Raw genomic sequence first — 15072 nt, 5'->3', positions numbered from 1 at the left:
TGGTTACAAGAAAGTTAGTCTTTAGAGGATCTCTTATGCTGAAGTCATAGATACCTGGGCCACAACAGGGTTACTGGAAATGTAGCTTGTGTTTCATACAATAAAAACCAAACATATTGTAGATACATTCCATGAATCTCTCCAGTGTTTATTCTTTATTAAAACAAAAGTGTAAAAAAAAATTGAATTTTTTTCTTTATATACGTAGCGTCCGATGGAAGATCCTACTGCAGTTTCAGTGTCGCAATCGGCTCCTGCTCACTGGTACTCCGATCCAAAACACAATGGCAGAGGTAATCTTACATTGAACTGTGTGCTTTTCCCAAGCAGGATCCTCTTTCGGTTTTGTTTTTGTGCTGAGATCCGAAGAAACCTTTGAATATTTATTTTAAACGTGCATCAGGTTTGATGGTTAGAAACGCCATGTGCAGACTTAATTACAGAATTATTTTTTCTGCTCGCAGATTGGTTTTTATTCTGTTAGGATACTTGATGTGCAGGGCGACTTGCTCTTGGCACTTGTCAGTTATGGTAAATAGAACAATCCAATGTACTCTTCCCACAGCTCTGGGCACTGCTGCATTTTATCATGCCTACCCTGTTTGACTCGCACGATGAATTCAACGAGTGGTTTTCTAAGGATATAGAAAGTCATGCCGAGAACAAATCTGCCATAGATGAAAGTATGTATCTGTCACACTCCATCTTCTGATTAACTGTTTATGCTGTTTCCGTACTATTATGCGTCTGCTTAAATACAGTTTCCAAAATATCCTTTTGTCATGATGCTAGATTAAAGTCCTCTCAACATATACACAAATCATGTAGAATGTTTCTATAGGAAACAATCTGCAAGATATTTGGGCCCCAGGTCCTTTTGGTTTGATGCCACAATAGCCACAGACTGCATTTACAGACGTGTTTTGTACGTGTTTTGCTGTGGACTTGCTCCCCTCTAAAGTACTCCCTGGCAATAATAATGCATATGCACTTTTGATCCACATTAGATTCACTGTCGCGGTTACACATGATTCTCAAACCCTTCATGCTCAGGCGAATTAAGAAGGATGTGGAAAATGAATTGTCGGACAAGGTGAGAATACTTACTGTAATAGTTTATTTACAATAGTGATTTATCTATGCACCACAAAAGTCTAGCCTTGCCAAGTTTTTCCTCACGGCGATCCTAGTTAGTATTTATCTTTACTGTCCTACTGCTCCACTGCTTTTCCAGTCTCTACAATGTAAATTGAATATCTACAGATCGCCAGGATTATACAAACAGGGAGGTTGGTTAACCAACTTGTAATTGCAGATTGAAATCCTGATGTATTGCAACCTGACCAGCCGCCAGAAGCTGCTTTATCAAGCTTTGAAGAACAAAATATCCATCGATGACCTTCTGCAGTCCTCCATGGGTACCGCTCAGCAATCACAAAACACAACCAGCAGCTTAATGAACCTGGTCATGCAGTTTAGGAAGGTGATTATGAAAAACCAACTCGTGTTTTTAATAGTTGATCCATACCTTGAGGGGAGTGGGTTGAGAGGAGAATTATTGCTTCAATGTATGTTCTGCCGCCTTTCAAACAAACGCTGTGACGGAATCCCCGATATTTTTGTGAATGATACTCACGGGGCATGTGCCGAATTCTTGCTTTGTTTTATATTCAATACTTGGTAATGGCAAAAGGAGAGCATCATTGTTAGCAAAGTAGATATTAATATTTACGGGGAAGCTAACAACCTATGCAGCAGATTTGGATTTGTAGAACATTTAACAAAACTTGGCAATCATTGGTCAACTGTTATTTCCCTTTTCATTTATTTAACTTACATAAATTATATGGGTTTTTTTCGGGACAAGTAGTTTGTTTTGTGCTTTTTATTTACATTTATTTTGTAAAGTAAAATAAAGTAGTTAAAAAATGCTGTTTCTCTTCTGTTCACAATCACATTGGAAAAGATAAATGCAGAGAACAGGGACAATAGATAATGTAATAGATTTATTATTTAACCCCTTAAGGACAATGGGCGTTTCCTAAACCCATTGAAAACAATGCATTGTGGGGTTAAGTGATGTCTTTCTGTCTTGTCTTTTAAAATGAGCCACTGCTGTAAGATGCTTTCAACTTGTAGTTGAAAAATGGAAAAAAGGAGGATTTCTGAGCCTCACCTTTGGATGCTTTGATTTGTGATTTACTTTTGATCAGTGTATTTTCTACTATTGTTTTTATCCAGGTATGTAACCATTCTGAGCTTTTTGAACGTCAGGAGACTTGGTCCCCATTTCACTGCCGTTTAAGACCATACCAGATGTCTAAGTTTCTTTATCGCCATGGAAACATCCAGAATTTCAACAGTTCTAGCATACGGTAAGTAGATAAAATCAATGTTATTGAAAATTCACAGCAAGTGATGAGTGTCGTGCTTAAACATTTTTGGTAGAACACTCCAATAAGCTTTAACCGTATCTGGACATATTTTAATCAGAATCTAAGGTTTTATTTAATTTTTAATCCTTTGTTAATGAATTATTGTACAGTATGGCTGTAGCAATTTTTTACTACAAATGTATGCTTAGGTGTTACAGCTATACATACATTTGTAGTAAAAAATACTACAATACTGGAATAAAAATTTATTTTTATTTGGATTTCATGTAACGGACATACAGAAAACAGTCAAAATTGGCAAAATAAAATTCTAAAAAACGGAAAACAATGTGCATATGTATTCACCTCCTTTGCTATGAAGCCCCTAAATAAGGTCTCGGGCAACCAATTGCAGTCCACCTGCAATCTGTGTCACATGATCTGTCACGTGATCTCAGTGTATATACACCTGTTCCCAAAGGCCCCAGAGTCTGCAACACCACTGAGCAAGGGGCACCACCAAGCAAGCAACACCCTGAAGACGTGAAGGAGCCCTCCAAACCGGTCAGGGACAAACTTGTGGAGAAGTACAGATTAGGGTTGGGTTATAAATATATATATCCGAAACTTTGAACATCCCACGAAGCACCATTAAATCCATTCTTAAGATATGGATTGACTATAGCACCACAACAAACCTGCCTTGAAATGGCTGCCCACCAAAACTCACGGACCAGGCAAGGAGAGCATTAATCAGAGAGGCAACAAAGAGACCAAAGATAGACCTGAAGAAGCTGCAAAGCTCCACAGCGAAGCTTGCAGGACCACTTTAAGCCGTATACTCCAAAAAGCTTGGCTTTACGGAAGAGTGGACAGAAAAAAGCCATTGCTTAAAGACTACAATAGGCAAACACGTTTGCCGTTTGCCAAAAGGCATGTGGGAGACTTCCCAAACGCATGGAAAATGGTACTCTTGTCAGATGAGGCTACAATCTAGCTTTTTGGCCATTAAGGAAAACGCTATGTCTGGCGCAAACCCAACACCTCTTATCACCCTGAGAACACATCCCCACAATGAAGCATGGTGGTGGCAGCATCATGCTGTGGAGGATGTTTGTCATAGGCAGGGATTGGGGAATTGATCAAACTTGAAGGAATGAAGGTGGTAAACACAGGAAAGTTCTTAAGAGAAACCTGTTTGTCTTCACCTTCCAGGTTCACCTTCCAGCAGGACAATGACCCTAAGCATACTGCTAAAGCAACACTTGCGTGGTTTAAGGGGGAACATTTAAATGTCTTGGAATGGCCTATTCAAATCCCAAACCTCAATCCAATGACTAGACAGATGTGATGTTTCATGTATAGCATGAAGTTATAAAAATTGTATTCTTATCGGTTTCTGAAAAGTGTCATTTTATCTGAATTGTTTGTAAAACTACAAAATTATTTGCTAGAAATATTTTTTTGTAAAGCAGTACTTGGAAAGACCAGAAAACACATTTTTACATTTACTGAGCATCTATTTTGTATATGTGTTCTCTTCAGGTGGATCAATGTTGTTCTGTCGCCGTTTGCACCAGACCATATCCAGCAATCCCTCTTCCACAGAAATGGTGAGGATCTGTATGCTGGTATTTTGTTTTTGTAGAAAACATTAATGACATTATTATGCATTTGGACCCTGGTAATCATATTTGCTTCAGAGTTAAAGGGCAATGAGCACTTTTGTTTAACCTAAAAGTGCTAGTCATTTATTGATAATGATTTAATGTTATAAGAGAAGCTTGGGGGAAATCTAATAGGTAATGTAGTGTAACGGGACACTGTAGTATTCTACTTCCACCCTCCATATCTTGCCTTTTCACATTGCATATGCAGGGGAAGTTCAAAGTTTGACGATTGTTACCGAAATAAGCATTCAAAAGAAGGCTAACAAATAATTTAATATTTTTGGTCATGATATTATGTATATTGTCTTGTTTTTATTTCCCAGGGTCAGACAGAGAAAGCTGCTTCTCTTTTCTCCGTTTCATAAACATCTCTCCTTCAGAGATCAGAAACATCATGCTACAAGGCCACCTAGCCAGGTGAGAATAAAACTGTTTGTTTTATGATGGTTCAACTTACAATATTTTGACTTTATGATTGTAATGCACATTCAGTACATTGACTTGACTGCTTAAAAATGATACATGTACAGTCGTGGCCAAAAGTTGTGAGAATGACGCATATTCATTTTCACAAAGTCTGCTGCCAGAATGTTATGAAGACTGATCAGATGAATTCCAATCAATTGTAAAGTCCCTCTTTGCCATGACGAATAATGCCTTTTCCACGATGGAGCACCTTGCCATAATGCGAAAGTGATCGAAATTGTTCACCCATGGCCGGGAAACAATCTTCAAGAGGCAGGTGGACAAGCAAAAACTGTGAGAATCTCCAAGCATTGATTATGCAAGAATGGGCTGCCATCAGTCAGAATGTGGTCCAGAAGTTAATTGACAGCTTGCCAGGGAGACCTGCAGAGGTCTTGAAAACGAGGAGTCAACACTGCAAATATTGACTCTCTCCGTGAACGTAATGTAATTGTCAATAAAAGCCTTTGACACTTACGAAATGCTTGTAATTATACTTCAGTATACAATAGTAACATCTGGCACAAATACCTAAGAACACTGAAGCAGCAAACTTTGTGAAGACCAATACTTGTGTCATTCTCAAACTTTTGGCCACGACTGTACAGTACATGTAATGATATGTGAATTTGGTCTATAATATTTTCAATTTACAATTAAACCCATCGTAAATCAAGAGTTACCTGTATAGCTCACCTCACAATTCCAATCGTAAACAAATATGCGAGAGAAATACATAACTGATAATGCGCATGAAGGTAGCAATTCCCTCCAGACGGTGATGAGTGAATGAATTCTACAAGATAGGAAGCAGGTTTGTTATATTCAAAAGGCTCGTGTGAGAATGGGATTACGTGAGAGATCGGAAGCAAATACATTGGAGGCTGGTTCATGAATGCCCTGGAGATCTCTACCTCATTGTGTTTTGTTTTTCTTTAATCCTTTAAAGTGTATTTGTTTTATCCAAAAATGATATTCCACCTTGCTATAAAAATGCAAGTCTTCAATTCCTAAGTCTGGGGAATTAGTCTATATTTTATGTAGTGTTCTAAAATAGTTTATATTCCCCAATGCCCTTGTAGAACATATTTGCTTGTATTTGCAAATGCTCCATCCTCCCCCCAACCCGTCATCGTCTTATATTTCAGGTCGTCATAATCAGGTATATGAGGTGGGCAGAGAGGCAAGCCTGGGGTCAGATGTAGATAACCGGGGGGCAGGTTGGCAAATAAAAGGAAATAAAAACAAGGAATGCATTTTTCTCAATCATAGTTTTTATTAAATATGAAAATTTTATTACATGTAAATTAATATTTACTAGGAAAGCTTTATTAGATATTAAAACCTAGTTTTAAAACCTAACTTTTTTCTTCTGCTGTTTGTTTTTAACAACCAGTTTGTTCATTAAATTATTTTAAATAAACAAACTAATCTATTATGAAAATAATTGTTAGTTGCAGCCCTAAACAAAAACTTACTTGGCATGCATTGCTAGGTGTGACAATACGTATATATGTCACCTACAGGAAACTGCTCAAAATAATATATAAAGTAGGTTTTGTATTCACGTATGTATGCCAGGCTCACTTACATGTAGTTGTTCAGGTGTCGACAATCAAGCCCTTTAGAGGCATCTTGATTTTGAATTTATTTTATTTTTAATAATAATACTAATTATTTTTAATAATAATTGTAGCCCCAGCCTAAATTAACAGAAAAATTTTAAATAATACAACCACACCCAGTCAAAGCAAAACTAATGTAGCATTTAGCAACTAGACAACTTAGGAGCCAATTTAATTTCCTATATGTTTAAGTAGTAAGTTTAAAGAGAGCAGTATACCAGTTTTTATGTGGTTGGCTGATTTATTGCGATAGTCAGTGCCTTTTGAGCAAGTCAAATATATACTTGGTTAATCACTGTGGCTCATTATAAGGGACTGTACTAGCTGTCATTCTTTAAGGCAGCAGCGGAACTTAAGTAAATGTTACTGTACTGTAAAACTAACTCCCATAGAATCAATTGTTTAGTATTTGCTGAGCTGAATAGGTTGGTGTTTTATAATAGTGTAAAAGGGCGAAAGAAGCCTGTAACAACATTTGGAATTTTTTTGTCTAATGAATGTACCTTTTATGTTCTCTTGCAGATGGTTAGCACTTTTCTTGTCTCTAAAAGCTTCATACAGGATTAACCATTCACGATTATGGGATGAGAGGAGCGATTCCAGTGCCACATCTCCATACCTTGCCAACACAGATTTATTGCTGCTTATGGACTACTCCCTTTGCTTCCCCAATATTCACTGTTCCACTATACTTCAGGTAAAATAGTCTTATTGCCTTTTTTGTTGTTGTAAAAAAGCTGTCATAGCATTATTTGTGTCTTAATATACTATTGAGGTATGTGACCATATAAATTAGGCTGTAAGGTGTAAGAAGAGATCCCGACTTGATTTTGCACTGCACCAGCGGCACTGCACCAATGGTTACATACATCCAGCAGTGTGTTATGGGACTGAACTTCTCCAAAAAAGGGGTCCATTTTGATTAATTTATCCCTAGAGTAAGAAAGTGGGTAGGACAGTAGGAAGTAGTAGAATTAAAAAAGAGAAATGAACAAGAATTAATTTCCCAGAATAAGGAAAGCCGTGAAGGTGCTGGGCAGGCACATCTAGCAGGACTGGATTTCCCCAATATTACAGTTTTTTTTTTAAATCATCCCCCAGAATATGGACAATGAGAGAGGAGCAGCAGCAGTATGGTACAAGGCCTGGGCATGCAGGCAATTGGCACAGGCAGCCCCTTGTCGCATGCCTGAATTGCCCCAATATTACTAAAATTAAAGTAGTTGGTCCCCCAGAGGAAGGACAGTGAGAGTGAAGCAGCAGGAGGGCTCTAGACCTTGCCAGACGGGCACTGGCGGATAGGCGCATGCACCCTCCTTGTGCAGGGCCGAATTGCCCCAGTGTTACTGAAATTCAAATATTTAGTCCCCTGAGGTAAGAGTAGCAGCACTAGAGCCTCACTCACTTTGAATATTCAGTGCTGGGTAACCTCATTTTGAAGAAGCTCAGGTGTGAGGAGAGCTTGTGTTCTCAGGGGGTTGAGTGTGCTTCCTGTCAGCGAATACCTTCTCTGCTTGGGCACTGGTGGATGGGCATGAAAGTAGGGCTGAAACAACGAATCGATAAAATCGATAACGAAAATCGTTGTTGACGATTTCCGTTATCGATTAATCGAGTGATCGATTAGTTGTTGGAGAACTCGGCTTGTTTTACCTCCTCCGCGAGCGTTTCCCGGCTTCTGCTACGCGCGCTGCAGTCTCCGCCTTCTTTGAGCTACGTGACGCGCTTCAATGTTGGTCTGCCGTTCAAATAAAGTTTTCAACTTCTTGAAGCTTGGAAGTGGAACGAGTCCATAGCTGAGGTAAGTGATTCTCTATGTGTGAATGTCTATGTGTGAGAGTGTCAGAGTGGGAGACTGGGTGCAGGGCTGGGTGTGAGTGGGGATGCAGGGCAGGGCAGAGTGGGGGTGGGGGTGCAGGGCAGAGTGGGAGACTGGGTTCAGGGTGGGGGTGGGAGTGTGGGTGCAGGGCAGGGTGCAGAGCAGAGTGGGAGACTGGGTGCAGGGCAGGGTGCAGAGCAGAGTGGGAGACTGGGTGCAGGGTGGGGGTGGAGGGCAGAGTGTGAGTGTGGGTGCTGGGTGCAAAGTGCTGGGTGCAAAGTGCTGGGTGCAGGGTGCAAAGTGCCGGGGCAAAGTGAGTGGTTTAGATATTAAAACTAGTTTGATAAATATTGTGTTTGGGTTCTCGTAACAAAATAAGAATGTTAATGTAAATTTTAAGTTGTTTTTTAACATCCAGTTCTTACATTTTAAATAAACGAAAAGTTTGCATATTGTTTTTTTTTTTTATCCGATTATTCGATTAATCGAAAAAATAATCAGCCAACTAATCGATTATTAAAATAATCGTTAGTTGCAGCCCTACATGAAAGCAACTACTGGGCCAATAAAGAAAAAGCTGGACAACAGCTTTCTGATCCCAATACTGAAGAGGGTACTAGTGCCGCTAAAAGAGATTGAGAATTGGACATTGCCACTGCTGCTGGTAATGTCCCCACCACTTTGCACCTGAACTCAACTTAATCCTATCATGTGTTTCCTGTGTCTATAATCTAGATTGTTATACTTTACTCAATACGGCTGTACGACTATTATTTTGTATGTGGCTCGTTTACATTGCATGTTCCGTATGTCCCAGGTCCTCTTTAAATAAAAGAAGATAATCATCAGCCCAATCAGAAGTGGGCTGATGATTATCAGATCACTCCTGGCTAATAGGAGTGATCTGATCATTATAGCAGCCCCTGGATGACCCTGCCCTAGAAAGAGAGAGGGATCATCTAAGGTAATAATGAAAAAAAAACCCCACAAATTATTAATAGAAAATACATAATTATTACCTGATCACTTGTCAGTGACGTTTCAAGTCACAGATTATTGATCGGTCTCCCTGATCAATGTCAGTGGCCTAAACTTGTCAATCTGATAAAAAAAATATTTTAAAAGGTTTAAAAATTCAAATGCTCGGGTTCCAGTTTTGAGTCTGAGAAACATGACATATATTGCTGTACTCGGGGGGGGGGGGGGGGTGTTACTGTATTTTGTTCTTTCATATGTTCACTCAGAAAAATAAACATGGGGAAACCGCAACGTGGATGTGAAAAATATTTTCTTTTTTTGTTAGACTAACTTTGGAAGGCACTGTAGAATCAGCTACATGGGACAGGCCTGTTTGTCACTAACTAGATTTCCCTGAGCTGTCTAGTTTTTGTAAATATTTACTTTGACTCACTCAACTTTTACATTTTACGTATAAGATGTTTCTAAGAATGATATAATGGAAACAAATTAGCACCCCTGGGGCTCTTAAAAAAAAAAAAAACAATGTATGACCCTTTACCTGTTTGCCCATCGTTGCTTATCTTCTGAATATTTTCTTTGCTTCTTTAGGAATTTGTTTTCACCCAATATTGCAAGCCAGTTTATGGATTTACAGACCATAGGATATACGGGGAAAAATCCGGTCAGTGTCAATTTCTACAGTGCCAGATTACAGAATTCCCCTCTTTATTATGCATTGCCTCACCTCTGGTAAGTACATGCTGGTACTTGCATCCTTTTTTGTTACATTACGTTTCCCTTTCCATGACCGCTTACTCACAATTCTTTACCAGGGATGTTTTGCCATTCTACCTAAAGTCATCAAAGAAAAAAAAGAAATGGAAAGTAGTCGGAAATGTGTAGATAGGAAGATACTTTAAAACCCCCCAAAGCACTAAGCCGGCATTTAAAAAGTTTAAACCTGGATTGTGTGCATTCTTGTGCATCTCATTATGAGGTTGAACAGAAGGCTGGACCCAGACATTTTGGAATGCCCCGTTACCAAATTCCTGTAGTCTGACGAAATATAGCTCAAATGTAACAAATGGTTAAACGTGTAATGAAAAGATTAAGTCAAAGAAAAATGAATACAGAATGTCTGACACTCAGAAAAGCTCCCGTAGCTTCAACGATGACAAAGAGTCACCTTGGCAAACCACAGATTCCCTGTAGCTAAAATACCAGCATCCAGGAGACACCAGAATCTTTAGGCATGCACTGCTAATAAAGATAGTCTAGACATATTTTTATTTTCTCATTACAGGTCACTGCTGCACCAATAGACACCTACTGCAATGACAGGAGTGCCGAGTGTGAGCGGCAGGCTTTCAGAGATGGAAGATGCCTTATTGCCTGGCACTGTGCTATGTTTGGTTCCCCAGAACATTCTGCTAACTGGACAGAGAGACATTTGCAGTTTTTTCCATCGAGCCCTGGTGGTTTGGTTGCAATCAGACCCCAACACGGCTGGTCGTATGTTAGAATCCCAGGTAGGTGATGGAATCAGAATTACAGAGCCTGTGATACTTTTCCAAGCACAGAATAATAGATTTTCTTTTTGATTAAAGCAAAGGTAGTACACACTGCGCCTGTGTGTATGAGCAGCACAAACTTCCCTAGTGCCTCACAACTAGAAGAAAAGTATAGAAGTGAACATGTACACTAAAGATTATCAAAGGATGTCTGACTGTAAAAAGACTTTGTGTACGATAAAAAGTAAACACTCCAAACTTCTCAGATCGTGTAGCAGGATCAGTTCTCTTTCATAAGAGATCACAATGAGAAAAAAAGGCAATAAAGTGCATAGCAAAGTGTTGTATAACAGTATAAAAGTCTTTATCAGGAATATGCAGATAATAGATGTATTGCACTCACTGTATTCAGTGATGTCAGTTTTACTTCTCAGGCTTCTGTGTCACATATGAGATTGTCTCATACCTCCAGTCCCAATTATCGAATAGAGGAATGGAGAAAAAGTAGGGTGGATTTATTACATAAAAAGTACATAAAATACCTTACAATTTAAAACAATAGGTCTCTTGGATCTCATGCCCTTCAAGCCATCTCTGTATAAAGTTCAACTTGGGATAGAATATTTGAACTTAGTTTTAATGGCGTACATTAACTACATATCTTAATCACCGTATATTAAAGTTCTTAAACATATTTTACTTCATATGTCTCTCCATCCATTGAAGTGGCATCCTGGGTGCTGCTGGGTGATGTGACCTGCACAAATTTACCTTGCACAAAATAGTTTTTGCCAATTTGAAAACACATTTTATTTTCTGCTTAGCAAAGATGTACACGCCAAGCAAACTGACCTCCTATGAATGAGAGGCACATCGAATTTGTGGTATTGTTCTTTTAATCTAAAAAAAACAAACAAAAAAACCCCCCACAAATATTATGTTGAGGTGTAGACTTTAAACTCCCCGTTGTTATTGTATATTTGGAAGTGCTAATGCTGGTGGCTATAAAAAGTGCCCTGTTAGCATAACGCTGTATATTTTTTATTTTTAGCTCTCCTACTAGCACCTAAATTAGTAACAAAAATAAATAAATAAAATCCTGCAATATCACAATGAAAACCCAACAAAATGTTTTACTTGTTCTTATAAATCTAAACTTAAATTGGTTTCCGTTCTGTCTGCAAATATAATCCGTAATGGTATTTTGTCATAATGTAATCTTCACTGCTTGCAGACAAAGAGAGTTTAATCACAGACAGCGGGAAGCTGTATGCCCTGGATATGCTTCTGACACACCTGAAATCCCAAGGACACAGAGTGCTCATTTACTCGCAGATGACCCGGATGATAGACTTGTTAGAGGTAAACCGCAAAAATCCAGGTTGCTTTATTCACTCTGCTGCCACAAAACCTTGTTAGAACAAATTACTCGAGGAAAATGGCACGTTCTGCATTTCTGCTTTCTTCTTCAGCTGTGCTTTCCCTGCTTTTCATTTTGGGTCCCCACACAAAATATATAGTTCTTTTCAGGGCTTTCATTCTTTAACTATGTATAAAGAGTTTTAAACCTCTCCCGAGAGTGTGTAAACCTCACATGCCAGGGATTTTCATTTATTGTGGCAGCCATAGTGTAGGATTAAAAGGTGTCTTAAGTGGAATTTGGAAAACCACATTTTGTAATGCTGCTTTGGATTCATTGCCTAGGACAGGGGTGTCCAACCCGCGGCCCTCCAGCTGCTACAGGACTACATGTCCCATAATGCTCTTTCAGCTCAATGGCTGGCAGAGGAGTATGGGAGATGTAGTCCTGCAGCAGCTGGAGGGCCGCAGGTTGGACACCCTTGGCCTAGGATATGTGCAACTGCTGGGGGAAAAAACTCTTTTAAGCAACACTTCCCAAGCACAGCGATGCCCCACATGCATGTTTTTGCACATACATCACGGTTTTGTCTCCAATGACCTGCATGCGTACATTTTGTCATGCTTTTGGAACACAAATGGGACAATTTTGGCTTGGTTAAGGAAGAATTCTTTTGCAGGTTTATACCTTGATGGAAAGAGGTTAGTGCAGCTATGGAGAGGTTGAATCATTGACGTTTGCTTGGCCTTACGATAGATAACATTTTCAAGCAATTTGTTGAATGAGGATATCACATTGGTCTTTGCAATTCTGAACAACAACATTAAGTATGTTTCCTTGTGACTTAGACAATGTATCTGAGCTCAGAGAGACAATATTGCAAGCCGTTCTTCATCCTAATTCCCACGAAATAGCTACCCAGTTGTTTTTAAATTGGTTTTGTTTGAAGTCCTGAACTATCTTTGTAACCGATTTTCTTGTCGTCTCTGTAGGAGTACATGGTATACAGGAAGCACACGTACATGCGACTGGATGGCTCGTCCAAGATTTCTGAGAGACGAGATATGGTCGCTGATTTCCAGAGCAGGTATGTTAATTTTGTTAACGTAATAATGACTTTTGGGAATTGCAGCTCCTTCGCCTTTAGCCAGAATGATGTCAGGACAGGCAATGGAGTGGCTGGAGGTGCTGCACTCGTGGTACTTTATATACTTTGGGACATAAGGAAGTCTTGTATGGGATTGCTCCCTATGGTTTTGCAAAGTGACCGCTATTAAAGTTATTATGGTCTGGTTGAAGTGGTCTAACCTTGTCTGTGTGCGTTAATTTATGGACTTCTTAGTAGCAAACTTTTTTTAGGGGGTGTGAGCGCCACGTATTTGGTCACATTACTACAATTGTAGATTACACTTAGGAAATTAATACAGTTACCCACAACGCTACAAAGTCTGGCACATTTTAAGATAAATGAGATGGAAAAAATAAGTTATCGTTAATTACGATATTAACCGTAGTTGGTATCCCTTTTCTTTTAGCACTTCTCTTTAGCTCCCATGTCATGTTTTATGACATATATAAAGCATATAAAATGATAAAATCTGTATATTTATCCTTTCTTATACTATTTGTCTAATGCACCTTCTTAAAGGTCTCCACAGACTTGCGGCTATTTTCCGCAGGATTGTTTACAATTTGCCTATTTGCTGTATTTTGTAACTTTTTTTATTTTAAATAAGCCATAATCGCTGAAAAATTACAATTTAAATTTTTTTTTTTTACTGTATGTTTTGATTACTTGCTTGCAGCGCCATCTGTATATAAATACAATGGTTTTCAGCGTACATGTCTATAGAAATTGATTACAAAGCTGTTTGTTATAGAAAAACATCATCTGTTTGGAAGGATGCTTTCTGCTAATTAAAGCCATCAAGATTGCTGCTCAAACACGTTGTACATTGCTTTTAAAACCTAAACTTGGGTCAGCAAACACAACGTGCCATCGGAACACAGGGCTGATGGTTGCTGATAAACGTCCTCTGTACACCTATGAAGATATTCCTTTAAACTGGCTACAATAGTCACTTACAACATTAGCAATGCCTACACTGTATATCGGATCAATCTGATGTTATTTTAATGGAAAATAAAGATTTTCTGTCAAAAAGGGAACTCATAAGTGTCCCCAAACTTTTAAACCTTAGTGTGTGTGTGTGTGTATATGTGTCTGTACATATATATATATATGTATATAATTTATTTAGATATACACACACACATACTGCAATGTGAAACTTTATTATCATTGTGACAAAGGTTTCATTATTTATCCTGATACTTTAAGATCACATGGTTGATCCGTTAGTTGTTGAAAACATTTTTATGTTAACATTTTGAAAAAAGAAAAAGACCTGTTTTTATTGCTTTGTTTCAGGACGGACATCTTTGTTTTCCTGCTCAGCACAAGAGCTGGAGGATTAGGTATTAATCTCACTGCTGCAGATACAGTAAGTATCAGCTTACAATTTCCCTATAACCGAAGGTTATTTTTTATCATGGTGTTATTTAAGTTTATGCTGTCATTGTACTGTATAATTGGACCTACTTCCAATAAACTATTTTGATTGTGATTTCAGGTTTTCTTTAAATGTAGTTGTGGATACTCTGCTACGGTTTCTACTGCTGCGACGACTCATTTTGCCAACGCTTTTCTTTTGTGCAGGTCATTTTTTATGACAGTGATTGGAATCCGACTGTTGACCAGCAGGCCATGGACCGGGCTCATCGTTTGGGCCAGACCAAGCAGGTCACTGTGTACAGACTTATTTGTAAGGGTACCATAGAGGAGAGAATCTTACAGAGGGCAAAGGAAAAGAGTGAGGTGAGAAACCGTAACAAGGAAATTCTGACAGATTTTCTCTTTGTGAAACTTAAATATGATAGCACTGAATTGTTTTTATTTATACAAATAAATCAGGGTTATGAAGTATAACATCTGATTTTGTTTTCATTTTTTTTAGACAATTTTTTTTTTAGCTATTTTCCTGTGTATTTTGAATACTATAACAATGGAATGCAAGTCAAGATAAAGTTTGACAAAACATGGTTAACCGTTTATTTATTCTTCTTGTGTGCTGTAGATCCAACGAGTAGTGATATCGGGTGGAAACTTTAAACCAGACACTCTTAAACCAAAAGAAGTGGTCAGCCTGCTACTGGATGATGAGGAGCTAGAAAAAAAATGTATGTATGATTTAAAATCAATCACACCAATATTATTACAAATACCC

At 38.5% G+C, this 15072-nt stretch overlaps 1 protein-coding gene across 1 annotated transcript in view; it reads left to right on the top strand.

Moving 5' to 3' along the window:
• Positions 1–15072, top strand: part of LOC149284006 (chromatin-remodeling ATPase INO80-like) — a 44030-nt gene that overhangs the window by 17420 nt on the left and 11538 nt on the right. The window contains exons 16-30 of the mRNA XM_089497201.1: positions 209–293; positions 566–683; positions 1008–1093; positions 1316–1483; positions 2242–2375; positions 3921–3988; positions 4369–4462; positions 6658–6832; positions 9524–9664; positions 10218–10443; positions 11660–11787; positions 12778–12872; positions 14217–14289; positions 14505–14663; positions 14923–15025. Coding sequence (XP_089353327.1) covers positions 209–293; positions 566–683; positions 1008–1093; positions 1316–1483; positions 2242–2375; positions 3921–3988; positions 4369–4462; positions 6658–6832; positions 9524–9664; positions 10218–10443; positions 11660–11787; positions 12778–12872; positions 14217–14289; positions 14505–14663; positions 14923–15025 — 1853 coding nt within the window. The remainder of the gene's footprint in view (positions 1–208; positions 294–565; positions 684–1007; positions 1094–1315; positions 1484–2241; positions 2376–3920; positions 3989–4368; positions 4463–6657; positions 6833–9523; positions 9665–10217; positions 10444–11659; positions 11788–12777; positions 12873–14216; positions 14290–14504; positions 14664–14922; positions 15026–15072) is intronic.

Source organism: Sceloporus occidentalis, unplaced genomic scaffold, assembly GCF_023333645.1.
Source record: "Sceloporus occidentalis isolate IW3139 unplaced genomic scaffold, rSceOcc1.0.p SCAF_100, whole genome shotgun sequence".
NCBI lineage: Eukaryota > Metazoa > Chordata > Lepidosauria > Squamata > Phrynosomatidae > Sceloporus > Sceloporus occidentalis.
Note: the sequence above shows the minus strand (reverse complement) of the source record. Positions and strands in the feature narration are given on the sequence as shown.